This window comes from Ruditapes philippinarum, unplaced genomic scaffold (genome assembly GCF_026571515.1).
Source record: "Ruditapes philippinarum isolate M1 unplaced genomic scaffold, ASM2657151v2 ctg9082_1_1_1_1, whole genome shotgun sequence".
NCBI lineage: Eukaryota > Metazoa > Mollusca > Bivalvia > Venerida > Veneridae > Ruditapes > Ruditapes philippinarum.
In genome coordinates, this window is record NW_026853521.1 from 1 (window position 1) to 22,672 (window position 22,672).

General features: G+C 33.4%; 1 protein-coding gene across 1 annotated transcript; it reads right to left on the bottom strand.

Annotated features, from left to right (window-relative positions):
* Positions 1 to 4,578: 4,578 nt before the first annotated feature.
* On the bottom strand, positions 4,579 to 4,978 carry LOC132737105 (tumor necrosis factor receptor superfamily member 6-like; the record flags this gene model as incomplete). Its single annotated transcript, XM_060724341.1, has 1 exon — positions 4,579 to 4,978. A coding segment is annotated over exon 1 (400 nt), but the record flags the coding sequence as incomplete, so codon positions are not given.
* Positions 4,979 to 22,672: the final 17,694 nt, after the last annotated feature.

Here is a 22,672-nt window from a genome sequence, read left to right on the forward strand (position 1 = left end):
GTCAAATAAATTTATTATTTGAGTGATATAAAAAATTAAAAGAATTATTTAATTTTACAAATTTGTTGCGACTATTGTTATAATCCTGACTCGGAACCGGCCTGACAATATTATAAAGCAAAGCGGAGCTAATTTTGATACTAGAGGCAAAAATTGAACAACTTTGGTAGAGTACCTATAAATTATATCATATACCAAAAATCAAAACTCTAAGCCCACCTTCAGACAATAAGATTTTTAGTTTTTTTTACAATATGTACAAAGTGAAAATCAATGACCCCCGGGGCGGGGCAAATTTTGACCCCAGGGCTCTAATTTGAACAATCTTGCTAGAGGTTCACTACACAATGTTTCATGCAAAATAATTAACCTCTAGCCTTTGTAAATTTAGAGAAGATGATTTTTTACTATAATTGTACATAATTATAAGAAAAACCTATGACCCCCGGGGCGGGGCTAATTTTGACACTAGAGGCAACATTTGAACAACTTTGGTAGAATACCTTTAGATGATACCATATGCTCTAAGCCATGTACCTTCAGACAATAAGAGTTTTTATTTTTTACTATATATACATAGTGAAAATCAATGACCCCCGGGGTGGGCCAATTTTGACCCCAGGGCTAAAATTTGAACAATCTTGGTAGAGGTTCACTACACAATGTTTTTATGCAAAATATCTAACCTCTAGCCTTTGTCAATTAAGAGAAGATGATTTTTTAAGTTTTTACTTTATACATTAAAGGAAAACCTATGACCCATGGGGCGGGGCTAATTTCTAATTTTGACGCTAGAGGCAAAATGTTAACAGCTTTGGTAGAGTACCTATAGATGATATCATATACCAAATATCAAAGCTCTAAGCCTTGTACCTTCAGACAAGAAGGTATTTTAGTTTTTACTTCGTGTACATATAGTGAAAATCAATGACCCCCGGGGCGGGGCTTATTTTGTCCCAAGGGCTATAATTTGAACAACTTTGGTAGAGTACCTATAGATGATATCATATACCAAATATCAAAGCTTTAAGCCTTGTACCATCAGACAAGAAGGTATTTTAGTTTTTACTATATGTACATATAGTGAAAATCAACGACCCCCGGGGCGGGGCCTATTTTGTCCCAAGGGCTATAATTTGAACAATCTTGGTAGAGGCCTACCAGACAATGCCTTATGCAAAATATCTATGCTCAAGACCTTGTGGGTCTTTACAAGAAGATTTTTAAAATTTATTCTTCTAATTCCTTTTGGTTGTCACGGCAACCAGATTTCTGCATGGAATGAAATTCTTTGAACAACTTTGAAAGCCCTTCACCAACGAATCAATCCTGCCAAGTTTGATTGAAATTGGACAAGTGGTTTTTCACAAGAACAGTATTTATGCTTTTCCTATACTAGTCTTATTGATACCCCTCGTCGGATACCCACGGTTGTTCAACATGTAACATGATAAATGATAATGGTCCGGTCTTTGGTATCCGACGATGACTCATACCATGCTGTACATGTGAATAATGAATAGACTGTAGTATTGTTTGATTTTATTAACCTGTCAATTGCATTCTGATTTCACAGTCAATGCACACAATATATTAATCTTCGATAAATTTTCGGTAAATTTCGTGAGATGTTAGCAGAAAGATGTGATTAAATTTAATTTGTTTCATGAAAAATTTACTCTGGCCGATATAACGCAATAAAGAAAACTACAGTAACTGTTTTATAAATTCTTGATGCCATGCGTGTTGTAAGATCGAGACCGCTATGCCCATTGTTCTTTTTTCTTACATATAACTATTTTCAACATTATTGAAATCATGATTTATTTTTAGGTTATTATTTTTGTTTTTAATATGTTTTGCACTTATTTGGCCAAGTCTATACTTTTTTCAATAATATATTTTAAGAATTGATATCTAAAATTCATTCGGATTAAAATCAATAAATGTATTTTCAGTGTCGTAAAATACAAAATCAAAACGAGACAAATAATTGTTTCTAAGATGTTTCATATCCGTGGCACTTGGTCATTTTCATTAAAACATACTTCAACAAATAAAGAAAGAATAGGGCTCAAACAATTGCAAAAGTAGGGATCGAACCACAAACCTCTTATATATAAGGTAATCACTTAACCGACTGTGCTATTGCGGATGTGACGAGAACCTTTCCATATAGCTAGTGTGATAAACATTAGTTACATACTCATATTAATTCTCGTAAACTATACGGACAGGACCGAAGTGGGGTCGATTATTTAAATGAGATCTATTATGCATATATAATTGACAGGTCAATAAAATCAGACTATATAAAGGGAAAATATCATATTGCAAATAATTAAATGAAGAAAAACAAAACGATATTAACCTTTTACCTGATATAGACGTGTTTTGACCTCAAAAAGTGAAAAAATGCCATATTTAAGCCCCAAACACTGTTTTTCGTTTGCGAAATAATGTTAAGAAAGTGTCCACTTTTTCGGCGCCGCCCCCATCAAAATGATACGCCAAGAGGTTGCCAGAAGAAGAATGTGCCCCCCTCTGTTTGGGGGGGGGGGGGGTTAAGGGGTGGTAGTCCCCCCTCAGCGCCAAGAAAATTTTGGACATGTGACAGGCTAAAAACGGCCTCAGGTCGATCTCAGGGTAACTAGTAACCGACGCTGAAAAGCCTTTTACTCTATCTCAATTCATTGAGAAGTTGCAGCACTTTGATGGAAATAAAAAACAATGCAAAGTAGTAATTTTTCGCAATTTTGAGACGTCTCCCCGTTGCAATGGTAACAGGAAATTTACGAATGAGCATGCTGTATCAATGGCTATGGTCCAGTCAACATTTGTGCCGAGTTTCATTATTATTGAATCATCTTTCATAGTTTCATAGCAGTTTGAACTTGTAACAGGAGGCTTTTCAATGAAAACGGCCATTTTTCACAATATGCTCATGGGGTAAAAGGTTAAACCGATAAAATAAACGCACACCTAATTAAAAGAAATATTCTAACTTATGAAGAAATAAACACAGATTATATGAATGTTACAAAGATACAGTTATGAACATAGAAACACAAGCCTAAAAGATTAGGATAATACAACCTCCGGGAGTGTTCGTCGTACCTTTCGGTTTGCTGCCACAAACGGTATCATGGGTATTGTTACAGCTTTTTTGCGTTATGTGACAGATAGAGCATGGCGTGCATCCGTTAAATGAAGTCAAATTGGAATATGAGGTGCCGTTTTTGCATGGCTCGCATATTGTGTCTTCATATGGTGTTCCTTTCAAAAGAAAAAGGCATAAATTTATTAAGATAATTACTTCTAAGTATACAAATACACGTACAGTGTAAATACTATTAGATAAATTCACACTTTCACTACTTCAAAACGACATAGAGTAAAACAGAATCCCTAAAGAAAGCCCAACACGGCAAAATTTTGAAATGTTGCAGGCTCTGTTTGATTGAGTCTGTTCATGGACAGTACTGGAATGTGCAAGTTACCGTCCACGCTACCCTAGCACTGGCTTAAGCAGAATTCAACATTTAAACATAAAGTGGTGAAATTTTGAATTTAGAAACATCCGCAGATGTGTTCATACGGCGGTCATTATGGAACCTTCAATGTGACACAGTAGTGCCATTCCATGAAAAGCGGCGTATGGTCCCCAAGTAAAATAATGCGTGTGCCCTAAACGTGAAAACAATGGGCGGAACTAAATAAAATGGAACTTTGAAAGGGGATCAGAGGTAATGAAGCCTGCATATCACAGACACAACGTCAAAAAACAAATTTAAAAAGCAGGCAACATATCCTAAGGGTGATTATACAGTATTTAAGTAGGAATACTGGAACCACCCAAGTTGAAAAAGGTCAATACAAGAAACTAAAATGTATGCACAGCAATAATGTCGTGCTGAAAATATAACATCATTGATTAAATGTACGGGGAGACATTTTACAGCCGCCACACGGCACAAATAACACGGATAAATTATTATCACCCTAACAATATTTTTTGCAATATGCCCTAGGGGCGAGTAATCTGTATAGACTTTAGAAAACATAATGTTCTAGTTCTCTCCCCTGGCCACTGTGCTCAATTAGTCAACATTCTATTGTTACAGTTTAATGTTATTTTTTTAAATTGTTAATTTGGAAACCTTAAATGCCCATTTAGCTCATAATTTTATACTTCGTTCATTTGTTAAAGTCTTGTTTGATTTTTTTTGTATTTTGTCAGTTTCAGAAACGTTATAAAATACAGGTTTGCTTTATCTGTACAAATGAACCATATTATGCATTTCTGAGACTCAATGTGCCTGTAATAAGAAAGTTAGTGTACTAGAACTCAACATAGTCCCAAGTCCACCATGGCTGCACACTTTTACGACAGGAACACTCCTCTTTGTTTTTTAATAATCACACACACTCACACACCGACAGGTGTTATCCAAAAGAAATCATTTTTAAACCAGATTGTTATATCAAGTAATACCTAAATGTAACCATCTATTGTCAGTCATTTATTACAAATCATATTAAATGTCAAATGAATTCTTCAAAGAACTATAACTATACCTTTTGTCTTTAATCCTTCTCCTGATACACATTTTCTATGTCTAGTACAAAATCGATGTGGGTCCGTTTTCCAATAGTATCCATCCTTGCACTGGCATTTTAAGTTACTGGTTGATGTGCATGGTTTAATGTTAACTTGTCCTCCATGACAAAACAGATCACAAACGTTACACTGTATCGAATTATCACACGTGGGCAGATATTCCCCTTTTCCACAAGGTCTACATCTTGACTGTTCCCCGTCTATCACACAATCCGAAACTTTGTAATATCCCGCACTGCATGGGTAACACCGGTGACCATTTTTTGCAAGATATTTTTCATTACATGGTACACTTACACCAAAAATGCTGTTCAGACAAGTAACAAGTATGATTGGCCCTAAATAGTCCAACCCCATATTATTTGCATGGCTATAGTACGGATAAAGCTTTCATGGTACATACAAAATGAAATGTAATGATTGTATGTGAACATTCATTTATGGTTGTCCTTTTGGTAGCTTTTCCATTACATATTTTCTGTCTTCTTTTCTTGTTACTGGATAAGATAATAATGCCAGAAACATAAAAGGTATTGAACAAGAACAAGAAATGCATTTAAGTACATTGCATATATTTATAGGGGCTTATTTAAACTAATGTGTAAATCGTAGTAACACAATGTACTAAGTTATAAAATAAACATCTTCCACACTGCAGGAAATCAAGGTTTGGTCATAAAATACATCGACTTTCATAAATATTTTGACATGAAGACCATGTTTGTTGTTTTGAATAGGTATATTACGGAACTACATAATTCAAATATTACGTTAGCTGTGTGTGTAATTTAAACAACACCTCGCCGATTAACAATAAACATTTCAGAAGTACTTCAGTAGAAACTTAAGAAATCAAGTAAAAGTTTCCTTCATTGATCCGTGATAGTTTTACTAAACCTGACGTAACCATTTTACTTTCTAGACTAATGTGACTTTACATGGTGTTGTTGCTTTGGGTGTTTTTTTCGATCTAGATCTATTATCCTGGAAATCAATATCACCCGAACAATATTTTTTTGCAATATGCCATAGGGGCGAGTAATCTATATAGTCTTAAGAATAATAATATCTGTCATATTTTGTGGTTCGGATCGGAATATCCGTTCCGAGGTGACCCGCCCATTGGACGGTAACGAGGCTTGCCGAGTTACCGCCCATGGGCTGGTGACCAATAAAACTTGTAAATATTTATTACAAATAGATATTAAAAGATATCTCCTATTTCATGCGACGCGCCCAGTTAGCTATATCTATAATATACGCACTAAGGTGCTTGGTAGACACGTGACACTGTCACGGCAGCCATCTTGCGATACGGAAATGCATGGCCGTCCTCTGACAGTTTCTTCTACCAATATATAATATGAAATCAAAATTCCAATTCAAAGTTTATTTGCTAAATCAAGATTATCAACGAGTACTAAACTTTTTCTCTGCCCGGCTATGTTAATGTTTTTTCATTGGCTGAAACAATCGCGTGATCAATTTACATAAAGGTGTGAACTAATTTGATATGGTCATTAAAATTACGCCTTTAATCGGACATATAACAATTTTATTTACAAATAATTTAAGAAAACAATCCAAGAAAAAATTAAAATAATAAAAATCATTGCAAAATCATAAATTCATATAAATTGTAAATTTGTGTATGACAACTCACCGGCCCCCTAAACAAAAAAATAGACTCAACCAAAACAAGTGTCTGCTTCTTTACCTAATTATGTAGTTGCATGACCATGATTTGCAAACCAAATTTAATTTAAAAATAATACTATGACCACAGCAGATTTTGTACACAAGTTTCAGACACTATTACTGCTTAGTATGCTACCTTTCATTGTGGGAACACATGGCGGTATTTTTTACAACCGACTAGTGCATTGTTAAAAATTTCGTACCAGTTTTGAGGCGAAAAATGTTCAAGTTATGCTGTTAATTCAGAAAATTAATAGTATACCGGAGCTTAATGTTTACTAACTTTATTTTTTATTTTTTTATTAAAAAAAAAAGTTTTTGGATCGTAAATAATATTTAAAAAAATATCTCTTTTTGAAAAAAAAATATAAGAAAATGAATAACATAGATCTAATGATGAAAGTAATAATGATAATGATAATAATATCTTACTGTCTATGATTAAACATCGCACTTTCCCGACAAATGTTATAACGAGAATAAACTAAAAGAACGTAAATATGCATATGTTTTAAAAAACCTCATTAAAAAAAAAAATAAATGGTTTCCCAATATTGTTATTGTTTAATATACATTCGCATCTCGGATAATACGTATTGAAAGTAGTTCGACCACGTGGTTTTATAGTAACGTGAGTACGTATTTGACATACATAGAAAAATAAAATCTCTTTCACTAATATTATTATTGAAATTTGTCTGAAAGTCATAATTAATTTACCAAATGCCCACTGATGTACAATATTAAACAAATCCAAATAGATGTTTTCTACTTTCGGTTTATACACATTTTTTATATCTATAAATTTATTTTATTAAGATGGACATTTACTCGATATATTGGAATTCAAATGGTCAACTTCTCCAAGCATTAAATCACGATTTGTTTACATGTTTTGTTTCTTAGGTAGGTTAGACCGGTTAGACAGAAATACCGTATCCGTTCAGTGCATTCTTACTCCTTTTCCGAAGACTGACGGGAACGATTAACTTCGGATAAGAAATTCGAACACAATAGTAAGGATACAGTATTTTCTGTATAAGGAAATTCGTAAAAACTATTTTTGGCATCCTTACCTTGACATTCTCACCTCAACTAAAGCCAAAGGAAGAAGACAACACCAGTTATCTTTCTACCAAATATGAAAGACACTTGCAAATAGATAAAGGCTGTATAAATCTGTGTGAAAAAAAAATGTAAAAATCTATTTTAGCATGGTGACCATAACCCAACTTACCCCTTACTCCGTCAAAGGGTAGAAGACTTTTCAATGAATATTCCTACCAAATATACAAGACATTCTGTCAATAGAGGGAGGTTGTATAATTATGTTAAAGTGTAAAAAATCTTTTTATTTTTTTTTATTTTTTTTTTATTTTATTTATTTTTTATTTATTTCTTGATGACCCTTATGACCCCATACTAAATCGAATGAAAAGGAACTTCCTAGGCAAGACCGTAAACATAAAAGACACCAATTTAAAAATAAATGCTGTATGAGCAAAAATGTAAGAAAAAAGATTTCGACACCAGTGACCTTGACATTGACTCCAGTAAACACTAATTTCACCAAAAGTTAGAGGACCATTTAAGGTACCCCCTGCCAGTTTAGTTTTACCACATCAATTTCGAAGTGCTTAAAAGTACAACTTGAAAAAAAAATGGAAGCCATAGTCAAATTAATAAGATCATGAACTTTGTATTGATAAGTAAGTGTGTAAATTATGAAGACATTGGTACAGGTAGAACTTAAGGAAAATCCAACTTGCCGGTTTAGGTTAACTTCGAACGGACAGACGGAAGGAAGGTTTAATTACTTTATGCCCGTGGGCATAAATATGATTTATTTTATATCTATAATTTTTGGAGGAAAATAATATGTTATTTGTCAATTTTGTTGAATTTTGTTGAATTGTGGCCATTTTGTATTTGTATTTTGTATTTGTATGGTTAGGAAACTACCCGCCTATATGACTGAAATACTGTTGGGAAAAGGCGTAAAATTAAACAAACAAAGTATGACAAGTCCCATAGTGTCAAGCTACTAACCAACTTTAGAAAAATAGTAGGTCAACATGTGACTGCTCTTATTCAGTAAAAATGCAGGATGCTAGTGAGAGATGAAATAAATATACAATTATCTGTTCGATTAAAGTAGTTTTGTGTGTGGGTTATTTGAAACAAGGGTCCTTGGACCTAGGACAGGGCAAAGGGAGCAGGAATAATGAGGTTCTGTTTATTCTTGAAATTTGTTTCAATCCAAACTGATTGTAAAAACAAAACTTATTGTTTCAGACAATATTATTGCTTAGTATACTTCATCTGAGTTTCATTGTGGGAGCACATGGCGTTATTTTTACAATCTGACTGTCTCATAGGGCTAAAGGAGATCTGTCACTTTAACCGACTAGTGCATAATTAAAAATATCGAACCAGTTTTCAGGCGAAAAAAGTTCAAGTTATGTTAAATTAATAGTGTACCGGAGCTAATTAAATGTTGTTTAGCTAACTTTATTATTTTTTCAAAGTTTTTGGATCGTAAAGCACATATTTAAAAATTATCTCTTTTTGAAAATAAATTAAAGAAAATAAATTACATAGATCTAATGATGAAAATAATAATAATAAAAATATCTTACTGTCTATGATTAAACATCGCACTTTCCTGACAAATGTAATAACATTTCAGCTACGAGAATAAACTAAAAGAACATTAAACAAGAGGGCCATGCTGGCCCTGAAGTCGCTCACCTGTATATAGGCCCCCGGAGCTGGCCAGTTTAAACCCCAGGGCTTTTATTTGAACAAACTTGGTAGACACCCATTAGAAGATGTTTCATGCTAAACATCTAAGGTCTAGCTGGTCAAGTTTTTTCTTTACACATATAGTTAAAAACAATGACACACCTGGGGCAGGGGCAGTTTTGACCCAAGGGCTTTTATTTAATTATTTATTTAATCTTTGTAGACACTTACTAGAAAATGTTTCATGCTTAATATCTAAACTCTAGCTATTCGGGTTCTTTAAAAGAAGATTTTTAAGTTTTTTGCTATACACATATAAGGAAAATCAATGTCCCCCGGGGCGGGGTCAATTTTGACCCCAGGGCTTTTATTTGAACAAACTTGGTAGACACCCATTAGAAGATGTTTCATGATAAATATCTTAGCTCTAGCTCTTTGGGTTCTTTAAAAGAATTTTTTTTAAAGTTTTTACTATATGCATATAGGGAAAATCAATGACCCCCTGGGGCAGAGCCAATTTTTACCCCAGGGCTTTTATTTGAACAAACTTGGTAGACACTCATTAGAAGATGTTTCATGCTAAATATCTTAGCTCTAGCTCTTTGGGTTCTTTAAAATAATTTTTTAAAGTTTTTACTATATGCATATAGGGAAAATCAATGACCCCCTGGGGCGGGGCCAATCGTGACCCCAGGGCTTTTATTTTTAAATTAACAAACTTGGAAAACACTTACTAGAAGATGCTTCGTGCTTAATATCTTAGCTCTAGCTCTTTGGGTTCTTTAAAAGAAGATTTTAAAGTTTTTACTATATGCATTTAGGGAAAATCAATGACCCCCTTGGGCGGGGCCAATTTTGACCCCAGGGCTTTTATTTGAATAAACTTTGTAGACACTCACTAGAAGATGCTTCGTGCTTAATATCTTAGCTCTAGCTCTTTTGGTTCTTTAAAAGAAGATTTTTTAAGTTTTTACCATATGCATATAGGGAAAATCAATAACCCCCTGGGGCGGGGTCAATTTTGACCCCAGGGCTTTTATTTGAACAAACTTGGTAGACACTCACTAGAAGATGTTTCATACCAAATATCTAAGCTCTAGCTCTTGGGGTTTTTTAGAAGAAGATATTTAAAGTTTTTCTTTTGGTTGCCATGGCAACCAGAGGTCTGCATGGAATTAAATTCTTTGAACAATTTTCAAAGGTGACCACCAAAGGAACATTCCTGTTAAGTTTGGATGAAATTGGCTAAGTGGTTTATGAGGAGATGTCATTTAAAGTAAAAGTTTACGGACGACGGACGGACGCCGGACGGACGCCGGACGAAAAGCAATCACAAAAGCTCACCCTGTCACTTTGTGACAGGTGAGCTAAAAACGCTCGTCAACGTCAAACTTTTTCAAATATAAAACAAACGTAAATATGCATATGCATATGTAAAAACTAAAAATAGATTCATCCATCCTTAAATTGGTTTCCCAAAATTATTAATAGTTCGGATCAATCGGAACAACTCGGCTAATACGGTTTGAAAGTAGTAGGGGTTAGAAAAATAAAATCTATTTCATTAAGATTGTTATTGAAAAGTTGTCTAAAAGTTATAATCAATTTACCAAATGCCCACTGATGTACAATAATAAACAATTCCAAATTCGATTTATACGTTTACTCTTAAATCTATAAAATAAAATTTATTTAATTAAGGTGGACCTTTACTCGATATATTGGAATAAACATAGTTAACTTTTCCAAGCATTAAATCACGATTTGTTTACATGTTTTGTTTCTTAGGTAGGTTAGACCGGTTAGACAGAAGTACCGTATCCGTTCTGTGCATTCTTATCCGAAGACTGACGGAAACGATTAACTTCGGATAAGAAATTCGAACACAATAATAAGGATACAGTATTTTGGTCAAACTTATTTTTTATCTTTATATAACTGTATGGCAATATTTATGAAGCTAATTCCTTTTTATAAATAGCTTAAAGGAAAAATAAAATCATTCATTTAGGGCCGTTTGATTGGGCTCTTATCTCGATACAAACAATTCTTATGCTTATTTCCAACAGTCTAAATTTATTATTCAAATGGTTAACTTAGCATTTGTATATATACTGTACATGCTTATACAGAAAATGTATTTGATCATTTTATCAGAAATGGAGTATCACACTGCAAAGTTATGTCATAGTATTGTTTGTTAAACCTCACGTAAACTTTAACTATATAGCTTAATGGGATGTTACATGGTGTTACTTCGATCTATCATCCTGGAAATGAATATCATCCGGTCATTTTTTTTCTTCAATATCCGAAAGGGGCGAGTAATCTATATAGACTTAAAAAATCGTCATGTTCTAGTTCTCTCCCCTGGCCGCCCTGCTCTCATGTCAAAAGTTTATTGTTGTTTTTTATTATGTTGTTTTATTAAATCTTAAAGTTGGAAACTATCGGTGTTGTTTAGCATGCTTCTTGATAGTCTTCATTTTGTAAACATTTAAACTGGGCATAAAGTACATTTTGGTATAATTAAAATCAGTGATGAATGACTCTCGGAGTAATAATGCATAGCGGTGAAAACTTACATTAAATGTTGGTTCGGTATAATAAAGAGTTGTTAATACACAATATAACCTTGAAAGACATGTGTCATTATTTGTTGCTATTATAAAGGTCGCTGATTTGTGCCATTCGTGCTTTCGCTCCACGACCCCACCAAGCGAAACGTCGAGACTTTACAAGTTAAAATGGCGGGGGCGCGGAGCGAAAAGTCGCTTATTAGCGAGAGCACGGCACGAAGTTTTAGAAATAAAACGGCGGGAGCGTGGAGCGAAAACACGCTAATTAGCGGGGACGCTGTACGAAGATTAATTAATAAAAATCGCCCCGCGCCCCCGCTAAGTGGCGTGTTTTCGCCCCGCGACTCCGCCAAGCAAAGGTCGAAAATTAACTAGTTAAAATGGCGGAGGCGTGGAGCGAAAAAACGCTAATTAGCGATGGCACGGGGCTAAATTTAAGAGCCAGATTAAGTAATGAAACGGCGGGGTCGCGGGGCGAACTTAAATAACTTTGCCCCGCGGCCCTATATATATATATATATATATATATATATATATATATATATATATATATATATATATAATATATATATATATATATATACAGTCACATTCCTCCATTTACGGGGCATCGGTCTATTTGAGACCATACTTGTGGGGTTTATATTTAATGTGGGGCATACATAAGGCCTCGCAACTCTGGCATGTTTAAAACGATGTATGGGGGCGTAGGCTACCCTTCTAACATTGTGCCCGTAGGCCGGTTTTAGTAGTAAATGATATATGTCCCACAAATGTATATTTTTTTAATGGGGTTTTATGTTATTGGTCAATATGTTTTCACCTATGGTAAAATTAAATATATAGTTGATATATATAACTTAGTACCCCTTAGTTCTGTTGTTTGGAAATGTCATTATATGCCTACATAGTGGCATATATAAAAACTGACTGCATGAACTAATGCCACTCAACTCGGTCTTATAAATAGGCCCCGTAAGTGAAGATATATATATATATATATATATATATATATATATATATATATATATATATATATATATATACACAATCAAACAAATGCTTACAATCCACAGAAAAACAAATTTGTACTTTCAAACTTTCAAATGAATTATAAATAACTTTTTTGGGTTTTCTAGGTAGGCAATCTGTGATAATGCACTTCAAATAGTTTCCCAACTAACTAACTAACTAACTAACTAACTAACTAACTAACTAACTAACTAACTAACTAACTAACTAACTAACTAACTAACTAACTAACTAACTAACTAACTAACTAACTAACTAACTAACTCTTTTAAGACAGTGAAACAGAACAGTCCGGATGTTACTCTCCAAGTACCGAGTTCGACTTTTAACTCACTACATTTCAGTTTCAGCTTTGAATATATATTATCAGTAACCGAAATTGGTTCATTGTTGTTCTATTGCGATTCTATTTTTGATTCATAAAGTGCTTTCCGCATTCGCCACTTATTATTTCATCATTTATTTTTGATAATGCCGGTTAATTGACTGTTGTTATATATTGTTTTAACGATGTGATAATAATGTTCTTTAAACAGTGTTAAACCTATTTTTTCTTGAAATGATTTATTTCCTTCTAATTAAATTGGCGAAAATTCTACGCCATATGAACATTTTCTTGTTAATTTGCAAAAGCACATATTCTACATTCGAGACAGACAATTAGTGAAGTGATTGAAACGTACACAGCAAGTTTTATCTAACATACCAAAACACTGTCTGAGTAACAGTGTACCATTTGAAAACCAATTATTGTTCTGTCATGTAATGCCAACTTTGACAGACGAATTTGTTTCAGACTCGGTGTCATTTTACGTCATGACAGTTTTTCTGATTTTCCTAATGAAAAGTTCCTTTCAATTCTGTTGTGTTTTAAAAAAAGTTATATTTTTGAGGTCTGCTATCATTATTATCATTATAATTGAATGCATTATGATTATAATGATGATAATCATGATTGTGATGATAGTGTGGGGAATGATTATTTTAATGATTAAATTGATGTCAATGATAATTGTGGTGGTTATAATGATAGCAATGATTATTTTGATGATGATGTTGATGATTGTGATGATAATTTTTATGATGATTGTGTGATTTAATGATGATGAAAGTTGTGAATGTGGTGGTGATATAACGGTGACAATGATGATTATTAAAATACGAAAAAATTATACATGTAATAAAATGCGTACCTTGAGAGCAGCCAAGACTCCCTCACAACAGATGAGTGTCACACCAAGAACGACAGTCTAGGCGAATTGTTTATTCAACTGGATCATAAGTACGGTATGTACACTTTTCACAAGCCTAAAACCAGGTCCCAAGTTTGATATGCTTCAATGTCTGTAAACTGGTTTGTTTCCCGGTATAAATCCTATATAAATATTAAAATAGAACGGATTGGGCTAAATTACACAAGTTAAAGAAGATCTAAATAGCGTACATTTATGTATGTCAGAAGTTAGCAGTGAACCGTGAGCTAAGCAAAAAGGCATTTCAATTTATATAGGGTGGGTAATGATCTGCTGTAATGCTCAGCTGTTTTGGGCATCTAGCAGGGCATTCCTAAATATAGTGTAAAAATGCTCTGCTGCAATACTCAGCTGTCTTGGCAATCTAGCAGAGCATTCCTAGCTTTAGTGAAAAAATGCTCTGCTGGAGCGCTCAGCTGGCTAAGCAATCTAGCAGTGCATAACTGGAATGCTCAGTTGGCAGACTGATTCTGAGTTCCAGGATTTATTGTTGCCAAAGTTTTATTGACATTTTCGACTTCTAGGCAATTCTGAGGCTTTCGCAGACTTTCAGGAATTTTCGGTGCCAATAGAAATAATGATATTTTTGACTTCTAAGGACCTTTAAGAGGCTATTTCATTGTCCTGCGACTTTTTGAAGGACACTCGCAGACTTTCAGGAATTTTGGTGCCAATGCTGATATTGACAATACAGACTTCTAGGGACCCTGAAGAGTACATTTTGGTCGTCTGCGACTGATTCTTGGACACTCACAGACTTTCAGGAATGGTTGGTGCCAATGGAAATAATCATATTTTTGACTTCTAGGGACCTTTAAGAGTCCATTTTATTGGCCTGCAGCGTTTTGTTGGACACTCGCAGACTTTCAGGACAGTTTGGTGCCAATAGAGATGATGGCAATTTTTACTTCTTGAGTCCATTTTTATGGTCTGCGACTGATTCTGGGACATTCGCAGACTTTCAGGAATTTCATTTCGCTGGTCTGCGATTAAATTTGGACACTTGCAGCCATTTGATGCCAATGGAGATAATGACATTTCTGACTTTTAGGAAACCGCCAGAGTACATTTCTTGGGTCTGCGACTGATTCCTTGAGACTCGCAGACTTCCAGGATGTTTAGTGCCATTGCAGATCATGACTTTTTTACTTTTAAGGACGCCTTAGTCATAAGCAGAGCATTTTTACCCTAAAATGTCATTATCTGAATTAGCACAAAAAATTTCTGAAAGTCTGCAAGTGCCCATAATCAGTCGCCGACCAACGAAATAGACTCTGGATGGTCAAAAATGTCATAAATTGTAATTATCTCTATTGGCGCCAACAATTCCTGAAAGTCTGTGACTGTCCAAGATTAAGTCGCAGACCAAACAAATGGACCCTGGATGGTCCCTAGAAGTAAAAAATGTCATTATCTGCCTTGACATAAAAAATTCCTGAAAGTCTGTTAGTGCCTCAGAATCAGTCGCAGACCAAATAAAAAAATGATTCAGAAAGGTCCCAATAAGTCAGAAATATCATTTTTTGCATTGACAACAAAATTCCTGAAAGTCTGCGAGTGACTCAGAATCAGTCGCAGACCAACGAAATAGACTCAGGAGGGTCCTTTTGAAGTAAAAATGTCATTATCTCCATTGGCACCGAAAATTTCTGAAAGTCTGCGAGTGTTCCAGAAACATTCGCAGACCAACGAAATGGACTCTGGATGGTCCTAAAAATTCACAAATGTCATTATCTGCATTAACACCAAAAATTCCTGAAAGTCTGCGATCGTCCCAGAATCAGTCGGAGACCAAAGAAATAGACACTTGAGGGTCCCGTAGAAGTCAAAAATGACATTATCTGCATTGGCACTAGATATTTCAGAAAGTCTACGAGTGCCAAATAATCAGTTGCAGACCAACGAAATTTATACTTTATTTAAGAATGCCCTGCTAGTTTGCCTAGACCGCTCAGCATTCCGGCAGAACATTTTTACACTAATTTTCAGAATGCTTTGCTGGATTGCCTAGCCAGCTGAGCATTTTTAGCACTATATTTAGGAATGCCCTGCTAGATTGCTTAGCTAGCTGAGAATACCAGCAGAGCATTTTTCGCACTATATTTTGGAACGCTCTGCTAGATTGCTTAGCCAGCTGAGCTTGCCAGCAGAGCATTTTTACACTATGTTTAGGAATGCTCTGCTGGATTGCCTAGCCAGCTGAGCATTTTTAACACTATATTTAGGAATGCCCTTCTAGATTGCCTAGCCAGCTGAGCAATTCAGCAGAGCATTTTTACACTATATTTTGGAATGTCCCGCTAGATTGCTTAGCCAGCTGAGCATAACAGCAGAGCATTTTTACACTATATTTTGGAATGCCCCGCTTGATTGCTTAGCCAGCTGAGCATAACAGCAGAGCATTTTTACACTATATTTTGGAATGCCCCGCTAGATTGCTTAGCCAGCTGAGCATAACAGCAGAGCATTTTTACACTTTATTTTGGAATGCCCCGCTAGATTGCTTAGCCAGCTGAGCAAAACAGCAGAGCTTTTTACACTATATTTTTGAATGCCCCGCTAGATTGCGTAGCCAGCTGAGTATAACAGTAGAGTACTTTTTACACTATATTTTTGAATGCCCTGCTAGATTGCCTAGCCAGCTGAGCATACCAACACTGTATTTAGTAATGGCCTGCTACATTGCTTACCCAGCTAATCATACCAGCAAAACATTTCTACACTTTATTTTGGAATGCTCTGCTAGATTGCTAACCCAGCTGAGCATAACAGCAGATCATTGATTTCCCTATATAAATCGTAATGCCTTTTTGCTTAGCTTACTGTTAACTGCTAACTTCTCACATACTACATTTATTCAGTGTATTTATGTAGCTTTTCACTTCAAATGCAAAGACAGATGAGGCCATTTGTACTTGGCCAATAAAAGTTTACAGGTCACCACCTTAATATACAAGTAGAATGTACATTTAAATCCTATAATAAAGATCTAACTTCAAAATTTATAAACTGCTGTGAAACAATCAACTTAATTATTTCCTGGTTCCTGGATGAAAATACGCACACATATAAAAAGAAATTGTAGGAACAAGTCCAATGTGAAAGTACAACGGTCTATCTTCGCGTTATCGCAGAGAAGGTATTCATAACCTAACGTATAGTAAGTATATATACAACGTACTTACATTTATCTACTTTGGTGTGCACGCTTACAACTGCCGGGATTTTATTAGGTTTACTTATCTTTCTCACACTATATGTACTGTATATCACTTCTCCTTCAAGGCCGAACATATTTTCGATATACGATCAATTTCCAAATTTGTTAGTATACGTCGCAAAACTGAAAAACAGAACCTGGGCTAAACGTGTATATATACTGTATATCACTTCTCCTTCAAGGCCGAACATATTTTCGATATACAATCAATTTCCAATAATTTGTTAGTATACGTCACAAAAAAAAGAACGTGGGCTTAACGCGTATATATACTCTATTATAATAACCTTTCTTATTATTTTCATTGGAAATCTACAGAGTTCACCATATAGTCCGATTAGGTTTGTCGAATTATTTACGACAAGTATTTTTCGATCTAGAGATGAGACAGTAAATATGTATATTTTTCTAAATAAACCTCTCTGACCTACAGTATTGCCAAAAATTAAAATGAATTTTAAGATATTTTTCAGGCACAAATTACAGATATTAAGTACCTTAACGAGATATCAAACGAGCACGAACCTGTTCTTTCCTTGCCTTTGGGAATTATCATTTATGACTTATAAGACCAAATTAAGAGAAGCAGTAATACATTGTTTGGTTTGCATCTTGTATTTTATATCACATATATCCTGAATTTCAGAGAGAAACAAATGAAGTTGATCATATCAATACGGCAAACACTTGAAGTAAGCTGTTACTTCATTTAAAGCAGACGGTCAAGACAATATGACCATGGGAACTGGACAGTAACACCTGCTAGACGTAAAAATTTGGGTTCAAAGACCTTTTTAAATATTGTTTTATATTTGTATGTAATACGGATTATCCGTACGCATATCTTGAAAGAAAATGTCAGTCACAATATTTTTAGGATAAACATATATACATGTTTTTCACATATATACAGCATATTCACAGGTTGGCAACAAAGGGAGACTAGTATGAAATGCAAGCTCTGACACTCAATTGGGTTAATAAAAACGTACGCATAGGCCCATAATAAGGTTTTGAATAATTTGCAATGTTTTTTTTTAATTTTAGTGGAGACTAATGCCAAGGCGTTTTCATTCTTTCAGACAGACTTAATATATATTATAACAATTAGCAGATTTATATTCTTTTGAGAAATAATTTTTTTTTTAATTTTTGACGAGTATATATATGTATATGTTTCAAAGCTCATCCATGTGAATAGTAGCATTAAGTTAACAATTGCAATTAGGAACATTATACAATACTTAAAAGTTAATTTATTAAAGCAATTATCAGTACTTTCACTTATTTTTTAGCTAAATGGTGAAAATTGTACCTTTATTGTATACTATAATGCTTATATAAATTTGCAAGGATGTGACCAGACATTTTGTTGTATGACATCGACAAACGGGCAAGGTTTCCAATGTTTTCCTGCTTGGTTTGACATGTACTTGGTTTTTATAAAATAAGTGTGTTATATATAGTCGTGACCCTATATAGTATTACAGTAACTTCTCCAAGTTAATTTATATTCAAGACTTTCCATTATTATTGCGAATGTCTTTATTTTAAGATATTTAATGGGAGCAATTTGTCCCGATTTCTCGTAAGCTTTGTGTTTGCTTCACCCTTGTAAGTCTACGCCGCTTTACGTTTAAATGGTTGACCTCTTAGCGGCAAGCCCAAGCAGAGTTTAGCTTTTACAGAGCTTATTATCATAGTTCACAGCACTTTGCGTTGCAATATGGCTATGGGAGCTGTTTTTCATATTTCTCATTACATTTATTATTTCATTTCATTTTTTAACCAAAATGCACAACAAAGTCACTGCCTTAATCTCCTAACTGTATTTTATTAACCAAATAATGATATATATCCTAAAATTCAATGTATTTATTGATAGATATTCTATCCTTTGTTGTTGTCAGTTTCCAAGTTAAAAGAAGTAGTCTTTTATTATTTTGTAAAATTTGTATATTGTGCCAGAGGGAAACTGGAGATTTGTTCATATTTTTAATCTGCAGCAACTTTGCTGTTGAGTTTAACCGTAGAAGCATTATATATTTCGTGTTCTTTAATCTGTCTCAAGCTATTTTTGCTATCATGAGATAACATTTTTTTAAAAACATTTGTTAACATGTATATTTAAATTATTATTAATTTTCATCCTTTGATTATTGAATTCTTTTTAATCTGGTGCTAGTTTGCTTGAGAGATATTTCATTTTTCTTTGTATCTCTAGAACAGTAAGTAAGTAAATTATAATATTGATACATGTAAGTGCTCCTTATTTGAGGGTCTGCCTTCCTCAGAATGTTTAATATAAGAATTAGGGCTAGTAAATGTAATATCGTGATTATTAATAGCAACGGATATATACAATAATTTATAATGCATTTTTGTAAGGCATGATCAATACCACACTTGTGTATTCTACCTTATTATGTTATCGCTGTTAGCGAAGACACCCTATTAAGGTTTCTGTTCACACTATGTAACAATATGACACTTGATATATTACCATGTTGATCATGTTGAGCATAATTGTTTAATTATACAATAATTGTAGTATTTATTTTAATATTTTTTACATATTTTATGAATATTGTTTTCTTTTTCTTTCTTTTTTGTGTTTTATGTGCTATTTTAATACTGAGTTCTTACGTTTTCTACTTTTTTTATTAACATTGTAAACTAAATTTTAAGAATTCAATTGTATCACCGACGATTACAAGTCAAAGATAAACTGGAAAAAGTCAGTAAATTATGGTTAATAATATCAATATGTTATATTATTTATTCTTAAACCATGTACATAATTTTTTAATAATGTATATACATTTGTATTTTTCTTTATCATTTTTAAATTATCAATATATTGAATAATTCATAAAATTTTATTTGTACAACAATGTAACTAAGAATAATTCCTCAGCATCTTTACTAAACACGCAAAACAAATAAAATGTTTCAAATTTGATGGTGTCATATTAATACCATAAAAATGTACCTCTTTACTCAATTATTGTACATATTTATTGTTTTTATTTCATATAAATAAAATGAAACATGCTATTGTTGTTGGTTTTTTTTTTCGAATTGTATGTTTATGTATAATAATAATAATCAATTTTGAGAGTTTGATCTGTGTTTATTAATTATTGTAACCAAACTTAGTGACAAACATTCATTTTGGAAAAAAAACTTATTTATCTGTAACGATATCAAACATCTACTCCAAAACCGGGAGAGACCGGGCAATAAACGCGTGGTACTATTCACCGGTATCTAGTAAATCCCGGTCAAAATAGACCGGGAGAGACCGGGGATTACCGATAGGAGACCGGCGAATAGAACATACCTCTATAAATAGATTTTCGGACTTTCACAATGTTAAGGCCGTCATTCTATTTACACCTTTCGGATACATGTACAACAATAACAAACCATAAAAGGAAAAAAGGTTTTGATGCTAAAGCATCAAGTCGCCGGATAGAAAATGACTGTATTATCATAAATATAAGAAAATATCAGTTTAATTAATGGTTCAAGTATAAAGAAAAGAGGAACAATATGTTGAGTAACTGTTTATTCACAATAAAACATCATATATAAAGCAAACTTGCTTAGCAATATTGTCAAGGCACTGCTATAATTATTAAATAAGCAAGTTTTGTCTGGCAATATTGACCTGAGACTCATTAATTTTCGGGAGGTGTTTCGTTAGTTTACGTAACTTATTATGATTAATGCTAAAGATTTTATTGATAGTATAGATCTCGATATTAAATCAATTATTAATATTGCTCGATGGCCTACAGGTGGTAAGTAGGACGAAGTTGTGACCTATTAGGCCAAGTTCGAATCTTTGAAAATCCCTTTTGCAGTTTTCATAAAACTATTTTTTTCATTATTTCTGTTAACTATATGAAACATAAGTTGATAAATCGTGTTTCATTTCTAGCATTTTTTTATTATTTCATAATTTTGATTAATTTTGTAAGGCGAGTGATATTCTTGTAATTCTACTTGTAATTCTACCTTATACATATACCGTTATATCAGACATCGAAATCCGTTTTCAGAATCCGATAATTACCGCCAAATAATCAACGGTCATCGAATATTTGAAAATATATATGTTTTAATTATTGCATGAAACAATGCAATTCTACCGTAAAAGTGGTACCTGCCTATTTTTTTTTTTTTTTTTTTTTTTTGCGCTATCGAAAAAATAAATTATTTAGTTGAAATCAATATTCCTGTCGTTACATACGATATGGTAAACGTTTAATTGCCTTTCAGTTCGATAAATTTATTAACAAAAAGATATTTTATTAGTTTTCTTAATTATGTATCTAATTCATCTGTCATACCGTTTTGGTAACCTGCGCGACGGAAATCGACGGAATATAACGAAGACGAGGATTACCACTATTTATTTCAATAAATGTGCTTCTTTCGCATCAATCTATTTTGTGATGTTCAACCTAAACTAAACTATTGAACGTTGACAGAAAGGGCCAAGTTTAACCCTTTACCAAGAAAAATGAAAAGGTTTTGAAAACTTATTTAATTCTTTAATGTGCAAATATTATGAGTACATTGTATACAGACCTTTCTAATGATATAAAATATGAAACTGATTAATGAAAGATAACTTTGTAATTATTTATACATATGCATCTAATCAGACGCCATACCGTTTTCCAACTAATCACAAGTTACTTACATATGTCTTATCAGCAATCTGTTACTATTAATAGATTCTATAACACTGACATACAACGTGTAGTCACGTGATTCTTATAATAGAACAGGGAGAATCTGTTTATAATTAGATAAAATAATGGATGGAATATAATAGGTCTCATAAGATATAAACAACAAAATAATTTAAATGTGTCATTTCAAATATCATTCATGATTTATCAATCATAAAATAGCACACTTGACAATTAGAAAAAAAGTAAAAGTATCCCTAAATTCAATGACTGGTCCATAGGGATACGTTATTAATTCATTTTATGAAAATTGTAATGTTGCTTTTTAAGATGTCAATGTTTGTATATTTCATTTCATTTAGCAACGTTACTTTATTTTTGAATTTTTAAGATTATGAAAAATAATTGTGGTCCTAAATTGTTCAGTAATTGATTTGCTTTTATATTCAGATTTTAAGACCTTCTCCTACCATAGATATAATATTAAACTGTTACAAATATAGTCGCCGGTTTCTACCGGCGACTAATAACCCACTGTGTACTAAAAAAACCCGAAGAGCGCGATTTATTGACGGAAAAGATTATTTCATTTGAATATGTTTGCATTGCGAAAATTTCCAGTTGCTATTATTTTTCACGACATTTCATTTTTGATAATCAAAAACCCTCATACCAATTGAAATGATCGGCTATTATGACCGACGAAAGGCCCGAGAAGTTGCTGTCGCCCTTTCACAAAATCTGATTTCATTCCATAAGGGCGTCGCGCTTCGGCGCGGACCCCAACAAAAATATTCATCGATTATACCAGATATGTA